This window comes from Oryx dammah, unplaced genomic scaffold (assembly GCF_014754425.2).
Source record: "Oryx dammah isolate SB20612 unplaced genomic scaffold, SCBI_Odam_1.1 HiC_scaffold_2, whole genome shotgun sequence".
NCBI classification, from domain to species: domain Eukaryota; kingdom Metazoa; phylum Chordata; class Mammalia; order Artiodactyla; family Bovidae; genus Oryx; species Oryx dammah.
In genome coordinates this window covers 80,014,978-80,036,313 of record NW_024070186.1, presented here as the reverse complement: position 1 = coordinate 80,036,313, position 21,336 = coordinate 80,014,978, and the positions used below count along the sequence as shown (strand labels likewise).

Here is a 21,336-nt window from a genome sequence, read left to right as displayed (position 1 = left end):
AAAAGCTTCAGACTCGAAGTCTTCTCATTCATTCATTCACGCTTGAATATTAATCAATAAACTGCATGCCAGGCACTTTTCCAGATTCTGAGAGTACAGCACTGAATAGAACAAGAGTCAGGCCTCATGGACTTCTCATTAACAGAGAAATGGAATCTGACACATCTAAATTGTAAGGAAAATGTTACAAAACAAGTGTGTTGATCTCTTGCTAAAGTCTTCTTTCTCTTCACCTTATTCCAAACTCTTGAGGATGGACTTGAAATTTGGGCTGAATATGCCTATCTTTGGTTCGATGTGTCAGTGTTGTAAGTCAAGTTCTCTGGGATTTTCTCCTCTTTCCATAAGGTAATATAAAAATGTAGGCCAAGGACAGGTTTTCTTGGAGCTGATTTGATTGGAAAAATATTTCAAATTGAGGAACATTCCATACAAAAGAGTGAAAAACTTTGGAGTCTAATCTACCATTCAGGAAAATGTGATCATTCAAAATTAAATTAACAACAAAAACAATAAAAAGCTATTAGACTTATAACATGTTAGAAGAGGAAATGAACAAAATTTATACATTATAGGTTTTTATGTATGTAGTGGGAATAGCTTCAGGGCACTGTTGAACTAAAAACACCCATTTAGCCTGTAGTATCTGATGAACTCTGCTTTTTATAAGCATCTGCTTCTTGAGGCCCTTCATGGACCTAAGACATAAAGGGAATTTTTGAACATAATGAATTATTCTGGAAAATAAATCCTTCATATTTTTGGTGATTTCAAAATCATTCACTTGGAATCCAGAAAAAAAAGATATGAACAGAGATTTTGATACCCCCAAAATAATAAAAAGACATTTCCAAATATAAGAAATAGGTTAAAAACATGTGGATTCCACTATGAAGCAGACATCTGACTAGAAGACAAGTCATTCATTTAGTTGAGCCATCAGTTCCTCATTCTGAATTTGAAACAGAAGTTAAATAGGAGAGCAACTCTTCAACCACTTAATGGTAGCCTTGGCAACCTACCACAATATATAGGTAAAAATAAGCATAAGAAATGACTTTCAGATCCTTGAGAGGAAATAAGTCATGTGGTGAGGTATGGGGTGTGGGTGGGCAGATGGCTTGACTAAATAAGAACAAATATTTCCATTCAATAAGCCTACTGTTTTTAAAGAACTCTGTTAAGGAACAATGATGGAAAAGATGGTTCTATCCTGAAAGATGATGCTGTGAAAGTGCTGCACTCAATATGCCAGCAAATTTGGAAAACTCAGCAGTGGCCGCAGGACTGGAAAAGGTCAGTTTTCATTCCAATCCCAAAGAAAGGCAATGCCAAAGAATACTCAAACAACCACACACAATTGCACTCATCTAACATGCTAGTAAAGTAATGCTCAAAATACTCCAAGCCAGGCTGCAGCAATACCTGAAGCCCTGGGATTTCAGTGAACTGTGAATTTTCTGATCTCCGGGAGTTGGTGATGGACAGGGAGGCCTGGCGTGCTGCGATTCATGGGGTCACAGAGTCGGACACGACTCAGCAACTGAACTGAATCGAATCTACAGATGGATATATGCGGTCTAGTGGAAGACTGCAACAAATACTATGAAAGGCATACTGGGATGGGGAAGTGGAGGAAGAAGACCAAACAGAAAACATTTAGAAAATCTGTATGGAAAAAGAAGATCTGAACTGGATCTTAAAGGACAGGTAGATTATTAAGTCATGCAGGAAGAGGGGAGACATGGAGAGGTACCCTCCAAGGACAGAAAAAAAGTACAAACAACTTCCCTTCATTACTCTTATAACCTTTTGCTCTCCATGTTAGCACTTAACTAACTTCAACATAATCATCTCTTTTCATTTATCTTATCTCTTTCTCAGAAAATTTACTTCTACAGAGTAAAGTGGGAGTAGGCAGATTAGTACTTCATCTGCACAGCCAGCAACTGCTCAATGCTGGACACATGGTAAATGCTCAATCTATTGGTGTTGCATGATCAAAATTGTAAACTGAATCAGAGAAGCAAAGACATAATACATGGACCTGCAAGCTCACGTGGAATGCAAATGATAATAAGATAGTGAGTATACAGACTTATAAAGATACGGGATGGGTGAGCTGTAGGATGAATGGGGAAAGTAGAAGTAAGGATAAAAAGAGTTAAGCTAAGATACGAGGATAGAAGAGTCAAAAATATCTACTGACATTTTTGCTCCCAAAATTAAGTTGTTATAAAATACACCACACTTGTTCAAAAAGACTCACAAGAGTTTTATACACCAGTCACTTTAAGTGAGCAGAACTATGTCACGCAATATCTGTGCAATAAAAATTGACAAAATCCCCTCTAGGTGTCTGGAGAAGGAAATGGCAACCCACTCCAGTGTTCTTGCCTGGAGAATCCCAGGGACGGGGGAGCCTGGTGGGCTGCCGTCTACGGGGTCGCACAGAGTCGGACATGACTGAAGTGACTTAGTAGTAGTAGGTGTCAGGCATTGAGTTAGAAGCTAGGCATTCAGTAGCCAGTAAAAACAGAAATGGCCCTTATTCTCATGATATCTTCTAGTCCAAACTAATTTATTCCATTTTTAATCAATTCCTAAATATAAAATACATTGAATCAGTTTTGTGATATGTGCTTGATAATCAAGGGAAAGCAAAAGAGAGAAGACACTACTTCATACAGAAGAGAGCAATGCGATCATTACAGTAACAAAGTTGAAATATAAATTAAGTGCCATCAAAACATAGAGCGAGTAATTCATCCAGCCTAATTCTCCCAGAAGGAATCACAGATATTTGAACTGAGTTTAAGTTTAAAAGATGAACCTTTGGGTCCTCAGAAGCTCTAAAACTATATGCAAAATGCTCTGTGTAGACATGCATGTATGGAATTGTGTGTATGTGTGTGCTCAGTCATATAGTTGTGCCCAACTCTTTGAGATCCCATGCACTGTAGCCTGCTAGGTTCCTCTGCATGGAATTAAATAGGTATAATTTAGAAAGAGACTATGATACATGCTTTCTTTATATAATAGGCTAAGTGCTATACTATACTAAGTTGTGTCAGACTCTGCAACTGCATAGACGGTAGCCTACCAGGCTCCTCTCTCTATGGGATTCTCCAGGCAAGAATGCTGGAGTGGGTTGCCATTTCCTCTTTCAGAGGATCTTCCCGATACAGGGATCAAACCCACGTCTCCTGCATTTCCTGAACTGGCAGGTGGATTCTTTACCACTGAACGACCTGGGGAACCATACTTCCTTTATACCAAAAGTTAAATATCACTATATAGGGACAGTAGGGAAAGGAAAGAGATACCAACCAAAATACGTTGTCAGATCAAATGAGCACTTTAAAAATAACATCTATTACATAGACCTTGCACTAACTTCCTGATAATATGTGCTATGCCAACAAGAAGGTCAACCCTGGCAGTTTCAGAAATGTGCTTTACTGATGGTACTTTCCAAAGATTTTCCTATTCACTGACAGGTTTCTAGACAATATCCAACCAACTGTGATGAATTTCGTACTGAAAATTAAAGGTGGATATAAAATGCCAATTTTAATGATTATACTAAGGACACAGACAGACAACAAGCTTTTTTTTGAGAATTGATATCCAGAATGATATCTATACTGTTAAATACCAACTGAGAGCATTTCAGCAGCTGCTATAAATGTAATACCCAAAGCATTCAATAAAGTGGTCTCTCCAATCCTCAGGAAGAAAGGGAATACTGACTTTGTTTTCATAAAGTGTCTTTGGGGAAAAAAATTCAAATACCCAATTATAACAACGAGGAAGAGTAACCATCCATTATATGAATGTCAAAATGACTTGTCCTATTTTAAAGCTCATGTGTCCAAAACATTTAACAATAATAGTGACAATAACAAGATCATGCTTATTTGTGTCATGACCACTATATATCTGGTAGGCTCTGTGAATAAATAGGCAGCCTCCAATTTATATACATATTGTGTTTCAGAAGTTCTTTCAGAAGCTGGCTATTTGAAATTCAATAAATGACACAAACCAGTTTGCTTTTCCAAGTTAGTTACAAATACTGGCTTACTCAGCATTTACTGAACATCGATTTCACTCACAAGACTGTTGAACTAGGGAACTGTGAATTCTGGGCCCTGGATGAAGAAAACCATGCCATGCAGAAGACAAAGAGAGAAGGGAAGACATGTGGAGGAAGAAAGCAAAATCCTGCCCCATTTCCCTAAGACGCCAAGACAGAAATGTTGGATTTTCTATTCCCTCCAATCTCAGTTTTTCTGAACTCTTTCTGATTTTCCAGGGTCCTCTTCTCATAGGTTTCCTTATGTCTCACAGTCCAGTCTACAACCCAATCTGTGTTCAGAGATGGTCCTCCCCTTCAAAGTGCCCTTTGTCCCAGAAGTAAAGACTGGACCAACCTTCTCTGTGGCCTTTCTGGAGAGCACAGGGTTTGGAACCACGCAGAACTGATCTGCAATTCGAGATTCTCATCTTATCAGCTGGACTGCTTTGAGTAGATTATATAAGAGAATATGAAAAGTCTGGGCTCTTAATACAGATAGCATAGTGTTGAATATTGGACAAATCACTCAACCACTTCACACTTCAGTTTCCTTGACTATCAAATGGAGAAAATAGAGTCTACTTTGAGTTGAGATAACTGAGTGAAATTATTAAAGCATTTAGAATTCCTGTGCTCAATAAATGTTAGTGATTATTGTTTGTATCTCCAAACATCCGTTTCCTAATCTACATAAGGATAATATCTACCTTGAAGGATTGTGATGAGTATTATGTATGATGATATCTAAAGTACATAGCACAATGTATTGCCCTAGTGGAATGAAAGAAATATTCAGTTCAGTTCAGCTCAGTTCAATCTCTCAGTTGTGTCTGATTCTTTGTGACTCCACATACTACAGCATGCCAGGCTTCCCTGTCCAATACCAACTCCCAGAGCATGCTCAAACTCATGTCCATTGAGTCGGTGATGACATCCAACCATCTCATTCTCTGTCATCCCCTTCTTCTCCTGCCTTCAATCTTTCCCAGCATCAAGCTGTGTTCCAATGAGTCAATTCCTCACATCAGGTGGCCAAAGTATTGGAGTTTCAACTTCAGCATCAGTCCTTCCAATGAATAATCAGGACTGATTTCCTTTAGGATTGACTGGGTGGATCTCCTTGCAGTCCAAGGGACTCTCAAGAGTCTTCTCCAACACCACAGTTCAAAAGTATCAATTCTTGGGTGCTCAGCTTTATTTATGGTCCAGCTCTCACATTCATACATGAGTACTGGAAAAAACATAGCTTTGACTAGATGGACCTTTGTTGGCAAAGTAATGTCTCTGCTTTTGAATATGCTGTCTAGATTTGTCATAGCTTTTCTTCCAAGGAGCAAGCATCTTTTAATTTCATGGCTACAGTTACAATCTGCAGTGATTTTGAAGCCCAAGAAAATAAAGTCTCTCACTGTTTCCATTGTTTCCCCATCTGTTTGCCCTGAAATGATGGGACCAGATGCCATGATCTTAGTTTTTTGAATGTTGAGTAAAATGAGAGAAACATTAGTTTCCTTTTTTCATGTCATTAGCTTTCATCCTTCTGCTAACAGGGAAGCAAATTTGCTGGAATTGATTAATGTGTCTTTTAACTACTCTAGAGTTATTTGTATTACTAAAAGAGACAATTTCTATAATGTCAAGGTAAGGAATTCAGTTGGCAACAACAAAGAGGACTATTGTAGGAGGGCCAAGATACCTTGGTGGATGCAGAGAGTGACTATTGAAAGTAGAAAGCAAAATTAAAAAAAAAAAAAAAGTAGCAGCATTACTACACAGTGATTGGAGAATGCAGTTACCAAGAGACTTGATTTTATTCCCAGAATGGAAGCACTCAGGAGTAAAGCTGTAGATCAATTACCAAAATGTAAAGAAATAAAAGGCAGTGTAACACACATCAATAGCAGCTTTTTTCATAATCAGAGAATAGAAAAGATGGCTGGTTACTGGTTATCTTCTTTAGTCACCTGCACATTGTTGGGTATCTGCCATGGTCATGATTTTATAACCAGATTTTGTTTCTTGGTCTCCTTTCCAGGCTTTAAGGTTTCATTCACTTCATGAACATTCCCTCCAGATTTGTATCTTAGCCCTTTCCTCACTTTATTTTGTCTACTTAAGGGCTTCAACTATCACTTAAATGCATCTGGTTCTCTGCCTCCAGCTTTGAGTTCTTTTTAAATAAGCTTCAGACCCATACACATGTAGCCACTATTAGCCACTGCCATCTAGATGTCACACAGATAAGTCCAACTCATATCACAGGATCTAAATTCATTACTTGTCCCCCATATCTGTTCCTCTTCTGCTATTTCATATCTTGATTAATAGCAGCACGGATACTCATCTAATCAGGAAAGCCAGACATCTGGGAATTATTGGAGATACAGAGATGGATATGGCACAATTTTGCCCTCAAGAAACAGTCAAACTCATATAATGCCTATATGTAAACCTCTCTTTTTAAAACCAATAATAAATTCTCTTATAGAACTCATAATTCTACTTTTTGATAAGAATAGGAATTCTTATTTATAAACTTTCTTGAATTAAACTGAAATCATTTGAAACGATGCTGAGGAGGGCATATATCGCATTTTTTACTGTGTCCTCCCCAGACTGCTGACATATTGCATTGAATACAGCTTATGTTCAACAAGTAGCTGCTGAATATATGCATGAATAAGTGACTATAAAACAATAAAGGAAGCTAAAAGTAACACTGAAGTAGTCACAAATAAATAGCTATATAAGGATATGTGAGGGAAAAGCATTTCAACTGGAAAGAATAGGGGACCTTTTGTGAAGGTGTAGAATTTCATCTGCTCTAAAGGAGAAAAAGATGACATTCCAGGCAGAGGGATGTTCCAGGTGAGGAAAAAGAGGAGAAAATAATAGAACATGTATAAAAGTAAAACTTTTATTCAGACAATATTCAAAAAAATACAGAAAGTGAATAGGATCTCATTAGAAATGAGAGACCTTACTACAGATAAATAGATGAATATATTCTTTTAAACTGGAAGATATACTTATTAATGTAAAACTGTTAATATTATTCTTTTAATCCTTTTTACCATGGAAAAGTACAATCATAGAATATACAATGATCCTTTTACCTGTATGTAGTGTCAAAAGTACCAGTTCAAGCTATGTCTTGTTTCATCTATATCTACTCACTGCATCCCAATATTATTTCAAAACAGATCACAGACATTATACAATTTAATTCATAAATATTTCTGTGTGTACCTCTACATGACAAGATCCCTTCTGCAAACATAACTACATTACCATTATTGTAATTTAAAAAGTAATAGTAATTCATCGATGTCATCAGCATTCTGTCTGTGCTTATTTTTCCCTGATTTCTCCTAACTTGTTTTACAACTTTTTTTGAATAAATCATGATCCACTTAAGGTCCATACATTGAAATTGGTTGTTATGTATCTTAAATCAGTCTCCTCCACCTCCCCTTCCTTTCCTTTCCTGTCTCCTTTTCTTGTATTTATTACAGAATGAAGCATATATGAAATACACTCAAAATATATGTATGAGTTAATGAATTAGTATAAAGCAAATACTTTTATAATCACCACTCAGGTCCAAGAATAGAACATTGACAGTCAGTTTTGAAAGTGCTCACATGCTCCATGTCAATTGGACCTTCTTTACTACCTCCCAAAGTAGCAACTATCTGTTTTTGCACAGGGAAATCACTCCATTTTCATTTACAATTTTATTATTCATGTGTGTATTCTTAGATACTATAGTCTCAATCACTAAATCAATCTGTTCATTCTCACTCTATGCTTTTTTTTTTTTGGCAATTTATCTGTTGATGAACATAAAACATTTGGCCTATAGAGCTTCTCACTATTTAGATTTTGCTGACTGCAAACTCATGGTGCAGATCAATACATTCCTCTGTTCTCTATATTTCCTGAAAAATGGAAACAGGAGCCAAAGATTTTATCAGTCTCAGATTTAACCCATTTGGCACAAATACAGGTAATACTAAATTCTTTCATTAAAAGGAATATAGCTGTTTCCCTTCCTATGATAGTAGCACTCTTTGATATATAATGCTTAGATTTAGTAATTCATCAGGGTTTGCAAAGTGATTATATACTGTTATAAAAATATACTTCCCTGCATTATTTCATTACTCAGTGTACATTTCTTATAGAAAAAGCAGAATAAAATTTTGATTTTTTTTCCTGTTTATTTACCAGTTTTCAAGATAAATGTGTTTATTTCCTATTAACATCCAAATGCAGCCATATTTTGAAATATCACTATAAATTTATGGATTTCAAACTTAATTCATGAGATGCAACCTGTTAATAGCCTTACTAAAATTCAAATTATTCCATCTTTGGCCAGTGGAAAAGCTCTTAAAATCTCATAATAGCAATCATCTTACAGTTTACATGATATTGGTATATGCATTCTAACCTTTCTATTTTTATTAATCATTTTTTGATCAAAAATTTTCTATCTTCCATTTTTTTTAATCTTCAGGTATTATTTATGGTGTTCCTTTTCTGTTATGTTCCTTTTAGTTTAGCATTATTTTTGAAATTATCTTTTTCTAAAATTTTATTGAGTTATATAATTTCTGGAATTTTTTTATTCCTATTTGTTATTCTTTCTCATCTTGCATCACTTCTTAATGTCTTTTTGCCAGTTTTTGAAACAAGTTACAAATATGTCCTTGCATGCATTCATTTTTTTCTATAGAAATGTTATTCTGCTTCTTCTTCTTTTTTTCTTATAGCTTTGAATGGGATTTTACCTTGATTCTTCTTTTTGTAAAGACTTTTTTTATGTGGACCATGTTTAAAGTCTTTATTGAATTTGTTACAATATTGTTTCTGTTTTATGTTTTGATTTTTTTGGACATGAGCCCTGTGGGATCTTAGTTCCCCAACCAGGGATGGAACCTTTGCCTCTTGCTCTGGAAGGCAAAGTCAACCACTGAACTGCCAGAGCAGTTTCTTGCTCATTGTTATGTAAAACTAGTTTTTCCTGAGCTTTAGGATTTAATTGAAGTTTTCAACTTTACAGAGATCCTTCTTCAAAACTATGCTCTTGAGATTCCCTGATTCTGTTCTGCTCTTCCATTCTCAGCCACTTCTCTTTCCACCCTCTACATTGCCCTGACCCTGTTTATTTTGATCTTTATTTCAATCAGCAGTTTTTCCTCAGTGTGGTTGTTTTACAGAGTTCTGAAGCACAAAAACTATTTCAATTCCTTCATAATGTCTAGCTATAGGCTTTTCAGACCTACCCTCTATAGAGGGCAAAACCTCTCCCAATTTCAACTGCTATTCTCAGACTCATCCACTGGCCTTTTTGGGATTCTCATGTTCTAGAGCCTACCAGATACCATATTATTTCCATTTCCATCTGCTTCTTTCTCTATAGACACTGAATCTATATGGGTCATATTAGTGATTACATCACTTGCTTTACTGAAAGTGATTCTTATGGATAACTTGTCATTGAGTTTTGTTTTAAATGTTGTTCAGGGGTTTGGGGATTTGGCTCAGGCGGATATTTGAAGAGATAAGAAAACTATGCTGCTGCCACAAATCCATCTCCCAATACTTTCATTTTTGATTAAATAATTTCCTAAGGTTTCAGATGTCTTCAGATGTCAAATAGATCACAGATCAAATGTGCCCACAAAGGAGGGCAACCATGAAAACACGTACAAGTATTAAATACAGTACTGATTAACTAAAGAGTAGAAATTCACCAGAGGAATTTCTGGTGAAGCGTCTGACTTCACTCAGCAGTGAGTAGAAGTTGGCAATATTTCTCAAATTGAATTTCATAAGAAGTTAATAGAAATAAGATAGTTCTGGTAGCCCAGAGATTATAATTTAAGACATGATGAGTTGAGGTAAAGTCTCCACCACTTCCTTTAAAATGGTACAAAGTGAGGAAGCAGTAAAAGATTTGTGTAAAGTTATTAAGGAAGAAATTATGATGAGACAAATCTCAGTTTCTATATTAATTCAATTTAACAAATAGTCATTATTGTTTTAGAGAGGTTAAATGACCTCTAGTTTGCTTACCATATACCAAGTGATGTTTGGTTTGATATTAGGAGGAAAAAATCCATCTATGTTTGGACAAGAGATCTTCTGAACACCATATTCTAAATACAGTTTATGCACTGGAAGTTTCATGGGAGAATTGAAGCAGTTATCTTTTTGAACCACTTCCAGAGGAAATGCAACTTTGCTGCAATAGGTGGTATTCCTGAAAAGAAAAATGTTCAGTGAATGGGCAGTTTCATTTGTTTTCATGCTGCAAACACACTGAAATGAGCAAAGTGAAGTACTCCTATGTACTGAGACTTTATATATTAAGTTCATGTAACAATTAAAGGTGTTATGGAGATATTTCCTAGAACAATGGACATAACAAAATAAAGACAGACACAATTAACTACTATTGATAAACTACTTACATTTTTAGATATACTCTTAAATACACATATGTGTGTGTGTGTATATGTATTTATGGGCTTTCCTTGTGGCTCAGCTGGGAAGGAATCCACCTGCAATGCTGGAGACCTGGGTTCCATCCCTGGATTGGGAAGATCCCCTGAAGAAGGGAACGGCTACCCACTCCAGTATTCTAGGCTAGAGAATTCCATAAACTGTGTAGTCCAAGGGTCACAAAGAGTTGGACACGCCTGAGTACCTTTCACTTTCATATGTATTTATATATACATACACACACACACACACACATACACACATATATATCTGTTGTTCAGTTGCTCAGTCGTGTCCAACTTTTTGTGACCCCCATGGACTGGAGTGCTCCAGGTTTGCCTGTCTTTCACCGTCTCCCAGAGCTTGTTCAAACTCATGTCCATTGAGTCGGTGATGCCATCAAACCATCTTGTCCTCTGCCGTCCCTTTCTTCTCCTGCTTCCTGCCTTTAGGCTTTCATGCTCACTTGTGTCCAACTTTCTGTGGCCCCATGGATCACAGCTCACCAGGCTTCTTGGTCCACAGGATTTTTTGAGGCAAGAATACAGGTGTGGGTTGCTCCCCCTCCTCCAGGGGATTTTTCCCAACCCAAGGATCAAACCTGCATCTCCTGTGTTTCTTGCACTGGCAGGTGGATTCTTTACCACTGAGTCACCTGGCATATAAAATGTTTAATACCCTTAAAACACTCTTAATGACACTAGTACTGTAAAGGCAAAGGTAAGAACAGCATATTAACTCATGGTTGATAATGGTGTAAACAAGTTTTGGAAAAGAAATATTTCCAAAAGTATTTTTAAAAGCCTAACTTTTGCCCTAGTCACCCTGTTTCTGGAGATGTTTTCACATGACAGAAGTAGGAAAAGTGAGAATAGAGGGAGCACCTGATCAAAAAAGTCCATCCTTTGCTGTATCAGCAAGGAAGATATTGGAATCATTAGAAACACATATGAAAAGGAAGCCTGTAAAAATTCATGGTACAACCATCCAGAGTTGTACACACACACACACACACACACACACACACACACAAATCAACCACGAAGGGAAAAACTAACAAATGCATAGAATGTGTTAAGATGGCTGGGGAACTGTATTTATGTCTTTAATGTTTATATAAGTCATTTCATCTGCCTGGAGGGTTCTTCTTCTCCCATCATCCTACTTTTCACTTGGAGGTTTATGTCACCCTATATTTAAATTAAGACTTTCATCCTCTCAGCATGTCAGACAATTCCTTGGTTGAATTTATCACATGGCATAGCCATATGTGTTTTCTTTTATTTCTTGCATCTAGCAAAATACCTAAATTTTCAGTTGGAACTGAATAAATATTTGTTAGCTACATGGGATAGATGTAAAAATGTGTTACATATAGGAAAACAATGAAAAGAACATAGATAATAACAATAAGTGATTTTTTAGGGTGATATGTAAATGGGTCATTAATTGTTCACCCTCTTTTGTGATTCCTCTCAATATTTAAAACATCTTATATACTCAGTAACTCATGAACTAAGACTAAATCAAAAGGAAGGTGTGGGAGAATATATTACCCTTCCCAAGATGAGAGGAAAGCACATTTAAAGATGACTTATGACAATGGTAATAAGGTGGAAAGGGTGAGTGGCAAGCATGATCTTTGCCTATAAATAACAAAAGGTCTTCCAAGAAGAAAAAATGTCCCATAGGTGGACATTACAGAAGGTAAACTTCAGCTTAATAAGATACATTTTCTGACTATAAAAATAAAGTGATAAACAATAGTTAGACTAACTTCTCCAGTTTCATAGGTCAAATATGAATGTTATCTTAACAGAGGTATTGAAGCAAGAATACAAGCAGTAAAATCCTGGAGGATGAACCTGAGCTTTATGGTGTTAATGACATCAAGCCTATGATTTCACATGGTTCAGCTTAAGGTCATTCTCAGTTTAAGAATCACCACAGGATTACAGGAGGCTTCTGATGCCCCCACCAGATAAGTTCAATTCAAATTTTCTTTAGAGATGTAGAAGACAGGCAGAAGGTGAACTGAAGAGATGGCAATCTGGAAACTGACAACAGCAAAGATATACTCAGACCTTGAGGACATGAGCCCTGCTTCTATAATGAAAAGAAGGCTGAAATTGTTTGAGAGAGAGCTCTAGAGAAGCATTAGATTGGTAAGCAAAAAGAAATAGAGGTACTGAAACACTAGAATGCATAGCAGAGTCAAAGGTCAACCAGAAAGCTACTGACAACCTGTTCCCAGGTATTTGCTGAGGTCCATGTATGGAATGTTACTAGATTATTAATGGTCAAAGATAATAAGGGGCTCAAAGAGCATTTAGGCCAACTTTTTCATTTTGTAGGTTTAGATACCAAAGCTGTGTTAGAACATAAACAATGGACACATGAGCTCCTTGGAAGTCTAAACCTCAGTCTAGAGTTCAATCCAATAAAATGAAATAGAAGGGGTGAAAGCCTCAGTAGATTTAAGAGGTAACAAGAGACTTTCAAGGTCACGTTGATTAATACATGGGCTTTTTTTGTGATAAAGAAGTGCTTTTTCACAAAATCACAACATTGGCTAAATTTATCAAAATATAGTTATGGTTCTCCATCAGAGAACAGTTAATGTCCATTAGAGACACAAAACATTCAAAAGGTGTGGGATTACCTATTCTTCTGTTATTGTTATGTCATCTAGCTCTACTATTACGGGCTAGGTTGTGTCCTCCACTCCAAATTCATATGTTGAAGTTGAGTACTTCAGAATGAGACTGTATCTGGAGATGGGTCTTGAAATTAAGTCAAAGCAAGTTGATATGGGTGGACCCTAATCCAATAAAACTGACGCTCTTATTTATTTATTTTTTTTTTTAAAACTGACGCTCTTAAAAGAAGAGAAGACTGGGACACAGAAGACATGGGGGGGGGGGAGATGCTAAGACCTGAAGAGAAGGTGTCCCTCTACAAGCCAAGCGGAGATGAATGAAACAACCATGCTGGCACCTTGATCTGGGAATTCTAGCCTCTAGAAGAATAAGAAATCATATTTCCATTGTTTAAGCCACCAATCTGCAGTATTTTATAATGGAAGCCTAGAAAAACCAATGTACTTATTAAATGGTAGGAAACAATGTTTTAAAATATCCATAACCTACATGGGAGTTTAAAAAAGAAAGTAAAGCCTGAAAGCTGAAAGGGGACCTCAGGGAGTCAAAGAACTAAGCCTTAAAATGGTAAATTGTCAGAGGAACCTCAGTTTTTTCAAGATTTTTTTTCAGAGCAAAAACAATATTAATCTGTTGTAAAAGAAAAATTCATATACTATGAAGTAAAATGCAGAATCTACATGAAACTTCACAAGAAAAAAAATGTGGGTTTGTAATAAATTTTGCAGTAATGGTAGAACACTTTGGATTATATTCTTAGATTCCCAGAGATCTGGTGTTCATTTGCTTTATATGGAAATTTTGATGAAAAGTTTGAAAAGCATTGTTTTAAGTGCATTTGATGCTTCTCAAATATTCTTTCATCTATATGGCACGCTGAGGCTTTTGCTCAGTTTTGTCTGATTCTTTGTGACCCCATGGACTATATAGTCCATGGAATTCTCAAGGCCAGAATACTGGAGTGGGTAGCTGTTCCCTTCTCTAGGGGATCTTCCCAACCCAGAGCTCGAACCCAGGTCTCCCGCATTGCAGGCAGATTCTTTACCACTCAGCCACCAAAGAAGCTCTCATTCTGTGCTAGGCACTTAAAAAACTGCCAAGAATAACAGGCATGAATGGGTTCTACTGCCAGCCCTGTTCACTGTCTAAGGAAACAGATACATCTCCAAGTGACTCAAAAGTGGAGGTAGATTCCAGTGTCAAGGAAAAGGAACATATGAGTAAACCTCCATCTCTAGACAACTCTGATGTATGTCTGGTTTGAAAAGGAACCACCAATGGAGAATGTTCTCAGAAGCTCAACCTTTCTCTCTGCACATCTCTTTCAGCTAATCTCAGCTAAGCCAATGAGGTGAAGAGTAACTCTTTCTGGATGAATGCTTCCTTCTTCCCCTTCCCAGGAGTTTCTTCTACACCCATCATTTAGATAAGGGTTCAGGAACAGAAGCAAAAAGGGAAAGACACCACAAGGGTCAGCCTACCTTAGCATGCAGGTATAGTTTCCCGTGTCATTGAGAAGCGTGGGCCGGAACCAGAGCACATCTTTCTCCTTACTAATGCGGTTCTCAGGGAGGCGGAAGTTAATTGGCTCCTCCAGGTCCCGGTCCTGCCTTGTCCAATACCAGATGAGAGTAAGGCCTGCTGAATGGGCTGTGCTGTAGTTATATTTCAAGAAGTGTTCAAAGAGTGGGCACTTGATACGAGCTGGTTCATCTTCATACACTTGGATCTGCCTCATGGTATCTAGTCCCCAGTCATCACAGCGTTCTGGAATATCAAAAAGAAAGAAAAGGCAGCTGAATCATCTCACCTCCAAAGAACATATCTTCTCCTTAGGATACCTCCAACCTTTTTTGGGACCCTCTTCTCTGGCCATATTAATTAGCCTCTTTCTAATAAAAGCTTATAATAGACAGCTGTGCTGTGAAGAGATGACTTCCTCTCATTCCTTCATCATCTTTTGACTATCTCTTGGATAACAATGTGATCTGATAGTTTGATCCTGTTGAACCCAACAAGGTATGAGGGAGAATCTCACCTGGACAAGAAATCATGTGCTTTTTCACTCTTCTGGGGACAAAGGCAATTCTAAGGATAAGATCACAACTGAAAAGAGAAGCCTCCTAGTTCTCCCCTGGTCTCCAAATTTGGGGGCTAGATCTTAACTGTTCAATAGCAGTAAAATTCCTGCCACATATTTAAGTAAAATGCCTGCCACATCATTTTAGATGTCTTGATTGCCACATTAAAGAAATAAAAAGAAGCAGGTAAAATTAATTTTTATATTTTATTAAACTTGATACATCTAAAACATTGCAAATACTAATATTTTATACTGACATTCTTTTTATAATAAATCTTCAAAATTCAATATACTTTACACTTGTTGCACATATCAGACCGACTACAATACACAGGAAAGCTTTCTAGTAAAAAGGAGATACATAGGGTAGAGCTTAGGCACCCTGCTGGTAGCTACACCCTACAGAAGCAGAACTGTCAGACCTTTTCACAGCTGATCAAAGATGCAAGAGCAGGGCCAGCTTGCATCAGTAATAAATTAAAAGAGGTTTGTGATCATTTGTTAGGCAACATCTTGGGGGTAACAGATAGCTAATAAAACAACTAACAATGACTAATGTTGATAAAAGCAAAGAATTTGAAGATTTATGACTTGTAAAATGTTTTGTAAGTAAGTAATAAATCTCTAAATAAATAATAGATCTTCAGGAAATTTAACAAACTGACTTATCTAAGACTCAACAAATTAGTACTGTTTACAACTGTAATACTTCATTTAGAAACACTGTTTAAAATCCAATATACAAAAAAAAAAAAAAAACTGGAAAGACCAACATTTTGTTCACATTAAGACAAATTGATATTAAAATATTTTAATTAAACATATATCATAACGTTCTTTAAATATATTTTCACCCACATTGAAAAGTTGTAGAATTAGGTCATTTAGTTTATAGGAAATTTTAACCAGTTTTTTTTCTTTTTTTTTCAGATAAATAAGTCAGATTGAATACATGCATCTAATTTCATCCATTAATGAAACTTCACTAAAACTAATTTTTCAAGACATTATCCCAAGTAATAGCAATAATAAGAGAAAAGACAATAGCAATATCATAACGGACAAAATGGTGACCAGTTTGGCCCATTTAAATGAACAGTCCTAAATGAGGAGAGGAAAGCTGGAGAACAAACCAATCTGCAAAGTAGACTGCAAAAAACATCAGGAGGAGAAACTGTCAGCATCAAGATAAGTAATCACTACTACCTTAACACCCAATATTTCAGGGCTCTCTTCCTCGGCATATTGTAAGATTGTACTTTTATGTCCTTCTGAAATAAGAGGATGCCCTGTGACTCACTTTGGCCAAAATGATGTACCAAGTGTAACCTGTGCTGAGTGTTTTAAGAGCCAGAGTATGTTTCACTATGCTTCCTTTTCTTCTGCCTTAGCAAATAGGAAAACATAGACATTGAGACTCCTTTAGCTTATTTCCCTTGATATAGATGGCATACGGCAAAGCTTTACTATTTTAAGTCATAGAGAATTAGGATTACTTATCACCAATATGAATCATCTATATTATCCTGGCAAATGCAACCACATACCTTAAAAATAAGCACATATACGAAATAGTAAAATAAGGGGAAGTGGATGAAGGCTATATCAAAAAGTGCCATTTTTTGTTCCAAGCCCACCCTCCTAGCACTCAGTAACCTTTCTCACTGAGCTTCAAGGATTGGAACAGCCAGGAGACTGTAAACAGAATTTACACTCCAGGTGGGAGAATGAATTAATCTTCTCTAGGAAACCTGACTACTTTCAGAGGAAGGATCTAACAATCTTACTAAGACAGAATTTTTTTTAAACAACTTGTACAGCCATATCATTTAACATTAAAAGCTCAAGATTAACAAACCCCACACACACACTTAGAATTTCTAATCATCTTCCTAATTACTACTTTTTAAATACAAACAGCCCTAGGAGACATCTGAAAAAAAATCTCTACTATTAACAGCAACACCCAAAGAAACATTGTAAAAAAAATTTAATAAAACCAAAATTATTCAAGTAAAAGAAATCTTTGAAAACAAAACTATCATTAACATCCTCAGAGAGATAAGGAAACTTCTACATTCATCAAGCGAGAATAGGATGATACAACAGAGGAATATTCAGAGAAAAACAAAAAGCTCATTAAAAGTAAAAACATGATTGAAGAGAGGTAAATTTTAATAAATGGTTTATTTGGAAGTTGAAATTGAGAATTTTCTAAAGACTAGAATACAAAGAAAAATAAATTAAAAATAGACAAGAAAGTTAGAAGACTAGTCCAGGAGTCTTAAGATCTCCTTAATAGAATCCCCAAAAGAAAAAAGAGAGAGAGAGAGAGAGAGAGAAAACTCTCAGTTAAATAATTTAAAGCAAGAACAAATCTCAGAACCAAAGTACATAACCTTCTAAATTAAAAAGAGCTGTCAATTGCTCCTGCACTGTGGATGAAAACAGACTTGCACCAAAAAATATTTTTTTTAAACTGAAAAAAGAAAAGATTATATAAACTACTGGCAAGTAAGAAAGAGAAAAAAAAATAGTCATATACTAGGAAGACTAGGAATCAGAATGGCTTTGCAACTCTCAAAAACAAGACTGGAAACTAGAAGATAATGACTCAATGCATCTTACGGAAATGTTTTATCAAGGAACTTATGTACACCCGTGGTGGATTCATGTTGATGTATGACAAAACCAATACAGTATTGTAAAGTAAAAATAAATAAATAAATAAAATATATATGATTGCACAGCTGTAAAAAAAAAAAATCTTGAATCTTAAACCCAACTAAAAAATTACATGTGAAAGTGACATTTTCAGACACATAAAGACTCAGTAATTTTCATTCCTATACTATTTTTCAAGAAGCTTCTGGGGAATGTGTGTCCAAAAAAAGAGAGAGAGAAAAAAAAACAACTGAGGAAAAAATGAGAGCAAGGAGTAGGGGGATCCCACTAAAGAGAGAGGGTAAGGGACTCCCAGGATAACAATGCAGAACATCCTAGGAAAGCAGCTATACATTAGGGTCTGGTGGTAAATCAGTATAGAAAGAAGAAAAATGGAGATCCCCAATAAAGGAAAAAAAACTGTAACTGATGGATCATCTGAGTAGATTATCACAGTGAACAATTATGCTGAAGGGCAATTGAAAAGTATAAAAATAGTTACCAAAAGATACTAATTAGGGATTTCTCTGGCGGTCCAGTGGTTAAGACTCCCTATTTCCATTGCAGGGGTTGCAGGTTCAATCCCTGATCAGAGAACTAAGATCCCACAGGATGAACTAAGATCCCACATAATTTAAACTGATCCCACATCCTTTTTTAAATTGTTATTTTGGCTAGGGACTTTTGCTTTGTTTTGTTTTAATGTGGACATTTTAAAAGCCTTTATTGAACTTGTTACAATATTGCTTCTGTTTTATGTTTTGGATTTTTTGGCTGTGAGGCATGTGGGATCTTAGCCCCCACACCAGGGACCCAACCCACACCCAGTGCATTAGAAGGCAAAGTCTTAACCACTGGACTGCCACAGAAGTCCCAGCCCTAAGAAGTCTTTATGGCCCTGAACAATAATTAATAGTAAGACAGATAAGTGACAGGTGGATTTTTTTTTTAAATAAGAGAATGCTAATTGTGAAACGGAAATGGAAAAGGAGACATCAAAACCAGAAGCATGTACTCAGGCAGACAAATAGAGAACAAAGTTTAAAATGGAATTTTCGTGTTCACTGGGGCACACTATGGCAGAGACTGGGTAAATCTTCATTAGTTGTGTTTCTCTTCTTGGTCCATATGAAACCTGCACATCCGTGGCAATTGGGTTGGGACCATGTGACTTGGTTCTGGCCAGTGAGGGACCAGAAACACTGTACAGCTTGAAACTCCCAGCATAATCTTTGATGCTTTCTCTTTCCCTTCCATGGAGTCCTTGAATTTGTGAAAAGTGCAGCATGAAACATGGAAGGAGCCTGGATTCCTGCCATCAGTCAAAATAGAGCTTCTCAGGAAAGCTTTGAAAGCTTCTCACTTTCAAAGAATTAAACCAAATCTCTATCAATTAAGCCACTGAGATGTAAGACATTAATTTGTTATAGCAAATTGACTAATAAAGGAAGCCAGAATTTTCTTTCATAATATAATAATAAATCAAGAGCAAACAGACTTATTTTTAAAACAACATGTTAAAGGCCCTTACATACTAAACTTTAAACACAGGTTGACAAAAATTTCTGTTTTATTCACTGAATATCTTTTCAACCAAATTAAATGCAATACAGTGTCAAGGGGAAAAGACATCTTATATCTGCAATGTATCTCCCTTACAGAATATTTCATGGATCAAATGAGTATATCTATAGAGTGAATCAGACTCCTTTACAACAGGGACCAAAAAACACACATATTAGTATCTGTAAGCATTAGTAAAAATGATATTAGTATTGAGTTTTTTCTTTGGGTCATTTACCCATTTGAAATTAGTTCTGTGAGTTCTTTAACTTTCCCTAGCCAGCCACCTGAGGGAACTTTGTCAGAGATTTTTAAATTATTCAATGAACAAATAAAAATAAAATCTATGACAACAGGCTGGAGTGTCATGCAATACCAAATTAATTATATGATTCACTGCAGGCATCAGGCAAAGAAGATACTGGGGAAATGTCTGTTATGCAAATAGATGTACCTCTAATAACAGCAAAGGGAATTTAACAAATTACTGGCACAGAGAATTACTTTTTTTGTTTAAAATGTCCCTTCTTATCCAGTGTACTCCATAGTGGAAGTCCTCTTTAAGTTGGCCCCTTAACATGGGAGGACTATAAAGTCATCATTTCCCTCAGTCAAAGGATTTCTTAAAGCTGGGGCTTGGTGGCACAGAGGACTAATGGGAATGTGCAAAGCCAAGTCACTGGAAAATCAACCCACGCTCCTGACAGCAATTAGCATTTATATAGCAGGGTATACATTTTAACTAATTAATCTCACAACACCCTCTTGGGCTTTCATGCCCATTCCCACATTACATGCCAGGAAACGAAAGAAAGATTAATTGACTTACTTTTGCCTGAGTGGTAGCACAAATAAAAGCTGCCTGAACATAGCTCTGGGAGGCCTGTTCCAAAGCTATGTTCACACATACAAAGCAAGATATTTCCCACAGGAAAGCTACTCATATATTTGTATTTATTAAATATTTACTGGAAGCCTGCTGTGTTGGGTGCTACAGTAAAGAGAATGTAAATTTAAGAAATCAAGAAGCTCAAGTACAGGAGGAAAAAAGAAGGTGGGGGGAGTTTTAAATATTGGAAGAACTAAAGTGGAATTAATGTCTATATGTAATTATTTGCCCTGTGCCACTTACTTACAACCTTGGACAAAAGCTTCCCCCTCAGATCCGTGTGTCATATGCCTATTGTATAGTGCTGTATGGAATGCTGAGGTCTAGAGATATGTAAAGAGCTCAGTACATATTAGCTGGATCTGCATGATAAATCTGAGTGGGTATTTGTCCAGCAAGAGGTTAATAATCTTGGAAAGAGAAAGACATAGACACAAAATTAATTAAAAGAAAATACTTGGTAGAATGAATGAACCAACTGTTAAAACAGGCTTCTAAGCAGAACTCTTGAGAGTCCCTTGGACTGCAAGGAGATCCAACCAGTCCATTCTGAAGATCAACCCTGGGATATCTTTGGAAGGAATGATGCTAAAGCTGAAACTCAAGTACTTTGGCCACCTCATGCGAAGAGTTGACTCATTGGAAAAGACTCTGATGCCGGGAGGGATTGGGGGCAGGAGGAGAAGGGGATGACAGAGGATGAGATGGCTGGATGGCATCACCGACTCGATGGACATGAATTTGAGTGAACTCCGGGAGCTGGTGATGGACAGGGAGGCCTGGCGTGCTGCGATTCATGGGGTCACAAAGAGTCGGACACGACTGAGTGACTGAACTGAAGTGAACTGAACTGAAGCAGAACAGTAGTCATTATATTAGTATA

At 36.6% G+C, this 21,336-nt stretch overlaps 1 protein-coding gene across 2 annotated transcripts in view; it reads right to left on the bottom strand.

Annotated features, from left to right (window-relative positions):
- The window catches only part of LOC120872697 (interleukin 1 receptor accessory protein), a 151,001-nt gene that overhangs the window by 36,529 nt on the left and 93,136 nt on the right, over window positions 1–21,336 (bottom strand). For both annotated transcript variants that reach the window (XM_040253252.1, XM_040253260.1), the window contains exons 3-4: window positions 14,736–15,021; window positions 10,166–10,352 (exon numbers count right to left, since the gene is read on the bottom strand). In XM_040253252.1, coding sequence (XP_040109186.1) covers window positions 10,166–10,352; window positions 14,736–15,021 — 473 coding nt within the window. The remainder of the gene's footprint in view (window positions 1–10,165; window positions 10,353–14,735; window positions 15,022–21,336) is intronic.